General features: G+C 48.5%; 1 protein-coding gene across 2 annotated transcripts in view; it reads right to left on the minus strand.

Annotated features, from left to right (window-relative positions):
• The window catches only part of PGBD5 (piggyBac transposable element derived 5), a 69,079-nt gene extending 63,976 nt beyond the window's left edge, over positions 1 to 5,103 (minus strand). For both annotated transcript variants that reach the window (XM_021391911.1, XM_021391910.1), the window contains exon 1: positions 4,385 to 5,103. In XM_021391911.1, coding sequence (XP_021247586.1) covers positions 4,385 to 5,072 — 688 coding nt within the window. In that variant the 5' untranslated portion in view covers positions 5,073 to 5,103. The remainder of the gene's footprint in view (positions 1 to 4,384) is intronic.

Genomic DNA, 6,409 nt, shown 5'->3' on the forward strand with positions numbered 1-6,409 from the left:
TGCCTCAAACTTTCAGTAAGGTACAATCTTCACATTTTGTCCTTGGGTTTAGGTCTAAAACTGATTTGTGAGGACACAAAAATGAAGAAAACAGTAGCACTGATTAGCTGTATCTCTGAAGACTTCAGCAATAATTTTTAATCAGACTTCTCTGTTACTGCTGCCACCCTAAAACATTATCTCTAACAACAGGAGGGCTTTTACATCTAGGGTCCAATTTTCTAGCCACTGTATATATTGATATGGGAAGCATTAGACTCTAGGGAGAGAATATCAGCTACACTGAGATGCAGTAATATAAGGGCTTTCTAAGACCCTCCAAGAAGAAAGACCAAAAGCAATAGAGCCCAGGTTTTACAGAACGTTTCCTGGGTAGATTACTAGGCAACCAGAGGAAAGCACTAGTCAAAGCCACCCAACTCTTCACCTCTATACTTTGATTTCCCTCATCACTGAAGGATGTTCATGCTGTGGCTTTCAGGGCTACAGAGAAGAGTGCCATAGCTCCTGTTAGAGAGAGGTAAACTTAGTTGGTGATGATTTAGGGTGATGGCAGCAAGCCTGCTGGAGTTCAAGACACATGTGGACAACACTGTCAGAAATAGGATTTGAACTTTGGGTCATTTGTGTAGAGCCAAAAGTTAGACTCAATAATCTTTCTGAGTCCCGTCCAAGCTAGGACATTCTGTGAAGAAACAGCACACACATTAAAAGAAGTTTAAGGCAGGAGCAAGCAGAAATCAAGGTTTTATATTGAGTTACTGGCATTTGCTAGCCTACCACAAAAGTAATAATAGTTGCTTTCTCTCCAATTCAATTCCACTTCCCCTACTGTAGCAGCATTTCCACAACTCACTCTATCCTACCCTCAGAGGAAGGGAAGACAGAGAAAACCCCTCCATCCCTTCTTCCAAAAGGGCAGAGGTCAGATCTCCTTTCCCAAAAGCCTCTCTCCCTCTCCGTAGGTCCACTTCCCAACATATCAACTTTAGCTTCCCTTGACAGTAAGGTCTGGAGAAAATGAGAAGTTATCCCTTCAAGAGAGTGAGAAGGGAGATAACAAAACATGCTGGGATCCAACATTTCCTCAAGGATGTCATCATCCTTTTAAACACACATATTGGCCAACCCACAGACCTGCTGGAGCCAGGCACTCTTTCTCAAGGGAAAGCATTTCAGCACCTATCTCCAAGATCTCCTATCCACCTCATATCACAGTACGTCAGAACTCACATCATTACTTTGAAATCTGTGGCAAGCAATTGAGCTCCCTTGTTTCCTCAACCTATTTTAATCAGAGCTACATAGTGCCACTATTCATCAGTTTAAAAATCAGGGCACCACAGTATGGCTTGTATTTTTCTCAGCAACTAAAGAGAATGATTTTGCAAAATAGTTTAACTGAAAATAACACCACGAGCCAGCAAACCATCTGTTCTAACCTCAATGTTAGAGTTAACTGCTATCTTGGACTCCCACAAAGGAAGTCAGATAAAGCAATTCATGCTTTTGTTATTTCTTTCATAGAATCATTAAGGTTGGAAAAGACCTCTAAGATTTAGCCCAACCATCAGCCACCCCCTACCATGCCCACTAACCACGTCCCTCCATATCACATCCATACATTTCTTGAATGCCTCCAGGAACAGTGATTCCACCATCTCCCTGGGCAGCCTGTTCCAATGCTTTGACTACTCTTTCAGAGAAGAAATTTCTCCTTGTATCCAACCTGAACCTCCCTAGCGCAAAAAGGACTCTAAGCACCCACTATTTTTATTAAATTGAACAGGGAAAAAAAAAAAACAGTAACTGAAAATGCCTGAAGAAGAGGCAGAAAACAAGTGAGGGATACAAACAGCCTATAATTAAGTGTTGTGTAGTGATGCCGTCCAGTCACTTCTCTCACAGCACCCGAAGTGGATACAGACCTTCCCCAGTCCATCAGAATGCAGTACGTGCGCAAGGCAGGCATCCTCATGGGTACACATAGTGACTGAGTCCAGACTAAGGCCAGACTGAACTGAAACATCTCACACTGCCAGCAGCCCCCACAGCATCTGGGCCTCAACTGGTATTTCATCTCAGAAATACAGTGAGCCTGATAACTCTAGAGACTAATTCTAGGGATAAGTACAATACTTTGTTAAGACATTGAGGCTGGGAAGGGAAAGGCACTACGTAATTTTTTTTAAAAAAAGGAAAAAGGTGAAACGATAGGATCTTCTGTCTCTAGTTACAAAGACCACAAGAGTATCACAAGCAGCTCTTCTTTTCTTGATCGCTGTAGCTCATTCTTATTAAGAAACTTAAATCTTTTCCTGTTCCATACCTTCCCTTTCCTAATGGGGCTGTCTCCCAAACCAAACAGCCTGACACTAGTTTGATCCTAGTCTGATTCAAAGATTTATTTCCAGAATCGATGTAGCTGATGTCTCATAAGACTTCAGTCCACAAAGACATTTGTTTTCTAGTTGAAATCTCAATAGAAGTATACTAACAGAAGTACCTTGCATCATCTGATGCCAGAAGACCACACTGAGAAGTTTTTGTGCTAATTTAAATTTTATCTCATTCAAAACTTCTTTTTAAGCTCAGAACCTGGAAAGAAACTTTTTAACTGAGAATAATTTGTTAGTGCTGAGTGCTTGACTCTACATTTCTTTCTTGTACATTTCATTACATTTGTCCATTAGGGATGGAAAGAGCTGTTGCCATTGCAAGCAATTCACCTCAACTGAGTCCTCCACTTCACCTCAGTCTCCTGGGTCAGAACATTGTCCAATGAAGTGACAGTGGTGACAGTACAAGTATGCTTAGCATGGATCTAATTATGAGACATGCAATCCCTAAAGCCAGTTGATCTACAGACTAGAATTACAAGAGTTTTGTTGTACAATGCAGTAGTTTCTGTGGTCTGGAATCAGAGTAGTCAATAAATAAATAAGTAACCAGAGCATACATGCTTCAGACACATCAAAGCACTACACTATCTGAACTTTTGCCAAACCAAATCACCATGCTATGAGCAGCATGCAGCATCTATTATCATCATGATCAACAGAATGAAAGGGCAGCAGCAACCTCTACTCCATCTATTACTAGGAAGAAATATTCACAGCAATACCCATATGCCTATCTCCAGAGACTTCTGCATCTATTTCTGACAGCCATAGATCAGACTCTCATTTCAAAGGAAATCTGAATTCTAGAGTTAACGGGTCAACTTAATTTTCTTTCCCAAAGCAAGAGTAAAACACGAATCCCAGGTCTATCTGTTAGAATATATACTGCTATAAAGTAATAATATGAAGAAATAAGCCAGTGGAGGCAGGGAAATTAAATGATTATTAATGCCAAAATAACATCACACCATAAAGCCTATGGTCAGAACGTGATCATAGACAAATCCACTGAGTGAGAATCAAAACTTAAGAGTTCTTTAAAGAGGCCAATCAGCTTGGTATTTAAGTATACTACAGTGACTAGAGACTTCTAGAGTTAGAAGAAAATGGCAACTTTTTTTTTCCACATCTGTCTGAAACATCACAGAACTCTGAGTTCCAGTGCCAGCTCCACCTCACTCCCTCATCCCCAGCTCGTAGGCTTCTGCTTGTCCCACTGTGCAAAATCCAGCCTACTACATCAAGTGTAGAAGCACTCACCTGCACTTACCTTCTAATAGCAAAGTGAATGAATTAAACACTATAAAAAAAAAAACAACAATGAAGACAAGCAACCCTAGGACAGACAAGCCATCCATCAGCTCAGTGGAGATAAGCAGCAGTCCTCCCATTCCCTTCTGAGATGCAAGCACTTCATTCAACACCTCATCCCTTCGTAACCGGTGACCTCTTTTCACCAAGCTTTTCTCTTTCACAGCCAACTTGGATGCTCAGTCCTGCCGACAGATGCGTTGTAAGGGCTCAGAGAAGCCAGTGGTGCAACTCGCTACACAAGTCAGCCCACAGAGATCCGAGCTGGCGGACCTCCTGCCAGTTCACCACCCTCAGTGCTCACTTTGGCCACGCACCACACAGAAAGGTTAGGATGAGAGAGGAGGGCACAAAAACCCGTGCAACCAGAAGGCACTCCGCTCCGTGGGCAGCGGGTCAACGCAGCCACTCGGCTCCACGCCTGTCCCCACCTGTAGGCAGGGCCCTCACAAGCACAAGCGCCGCTCCGGGAGGAGCCCGCACGCTGTCTCTCAGCACCCCGCGGCTGTCCGTGCTCCGAGCCTCGAGGAAGGATGTTTGTGACTAAGCACGCACGCGGCCCGCACCCCACACGGCAGCCTGGCAGCCGGGCTGCCCCCGAGGCCCGGGGCCCGCCTCGCACGGCCGCGCCACCGCCCAGGCCTCGCAGCCCACCCCCGCTCCCCGCGTACCGCTGCTATCCTTGAAGCGAGGCGGCGGGACGTCTCGCAGCGACCGCGTCCAGCCGCCCGTCTCCGCGTCCTCCTCCTCCTCCCCCTCCTCCATCGGGCCGGGGCCGCCCGGCACCGCGCCTCCGCCTCCGGCCTGCCGCTGCTGCTGCCGCCGCCGCTCCGCCGGGGCCGCCGCCGGCCTGGGGACGCGACGCCGTGCCGGTCTGCTCCGCGGGCACGGCCCCTCCGGCCGTCCCTCGCCCTCCTCGTCGTCCTCCTCGTCCTGGGAAGAGGCGGCGGAGCGGGAGTCGGCCGAGGTGCTGTAGAACGGGTTCCCGCTGCTGTCCTGGCCCGACTCCCCGAAGACGTCGTCGGAGATCTGCAGGCTCTCGTAGCGGGAGCGGGCCGCCTCCAGCAGCGACAGCGCCTTCCGCCGCGCCGGCCCGCCGCCGCCCTCCGCCATCATCTCGGCCGCCGCCAGCAGCCGCCCGCGCTCCCCTCGGGCCGGCTCGGCCGGGTCCTGCGGCCGCAGGCAGCAGCCCAGCAACAGTAGCGGATCGGGCACGGCGGCGGGCAGGCAGGCGGATGGGGGAGCCCCGCCACCGCCGGGGCTGAGCCCTGCCTCCCGCTCCCGCCCGCACCACCCGCCCCTGTGTGTGTGCAGGGACATGGGGGGAAGGAGCCAGCTCAACATCTCCAAGTACCACATCCAGCCAATTACCGCGGCACTCCTCGCCCGGGAGGTGGGGTTATATGGGAGCCGCGGGCCGGCGCCGACCGCCTACCGGCCGCCCCTCCGCCCGTCGCCGCTCCGCCCATTTAAAACCACAGCGCCGGCTGCCAGGCTGCCGCCTCTGCGCGCCGCCGCCGGAAGGGGGGACCATCCGCCGCGCCGCCCCCGTCTCCCACTTCACGGCCCCGTCTCCCACTTCACGGCCCCGTCTCCCACTTCACGGCCCCGTCTCCCACTTCACGGCCCCGTCCCGCCGCTACTGCCCTGCCGCGCCGCCGCCGACCCGCCGCGGGGCCTGTCCAGGCTGGAGCTGTCCGCCAGGCCCGGTGCTGAAGGCAGCCCTGCCGGAGCGGTGATATTTGTTGCGCACCTGTGACTGATAGAAAAGCAATATGGTGGCGTAGGGAGAACAAGGAAGGGAAAGTAAGCGTGCTCTGAGTTAAAGACGGCTCAGAAGTATCCCTAGAGCAATCTCAGGGTTTCATAAGGCAGCCGATGTCTCTGGTTATGCACAAGTCAGAACATTCTGATGTTACTGTAATGTTTGAAATCACTGATCAAAGTTTATCATCATTATCATTGGCACTCCATTGTGTTGCTTACTGTACAAATGCTCATTACAAAGACAGTCCCTGCCTTCCTTCTCATCAGCTACAGTAGCTATAGAGCCTATTCATCCACAGTAGTGCTTCAAAATGATCATGAATTGGTTGCTGTGGAATGGTTACATGCAACTGGGAAAGAGGGTAACACATACTTCGTATTTTTGTATGCAGTCGTTTGGTGTAGGTTAATCTGAAGATCTGTTGCTACGACAGACTTCACACATTTTATAATAGTGAATGTTTCTGTCTTTCAAAAATGAAGATTAATGTCCTTCCAATGATTTTCAAGGACTTTAGCACAACCTGGAATATAATAAAAGTGGGAATGTATCAGTATTTAAAAGTTCAAACTTATGTTCTATTCAGATATTTTTAAAATGCAATGACTTCGTTAAAACTTTAGAATTGTGTATAGTGCATACAGCCAAGTCCTGAGAAAAGAATCCATCTCCAATGCATCCTCAAGCAAACAGAAAAGCCCAATGTAATTTGGGGGGATGAGATTTAAGCCATACTTCTACTATGAGTAATCTCATAAATGCCCTATTGATTATATTAAAAATTACTAAGTTTCTGTACAAATGGATTTTTTTCCTTTTTTCTTACTTCTTTTTTTTCCTGCAAGATCTGCCAGCTTAGCCTGTAATGCGGGAATCACACTGAGTTCTTCTCATCTCACTGCTCACCAGAAATCACAGCTCTGTAGGC

Source organism: Numida meleagris, chromosome 3 (assembly GCF_002078875.1).
Source record: "Numida meleagris isolate 19003 breed g44 Domestic line chromosome 3, NumMel1.0, whole genome shotgun sequence".
NCBI lineage: Eukaryota > Metazoa > Chordata > Aves > Galliformes > Numididae > Numida > Numida meleagris.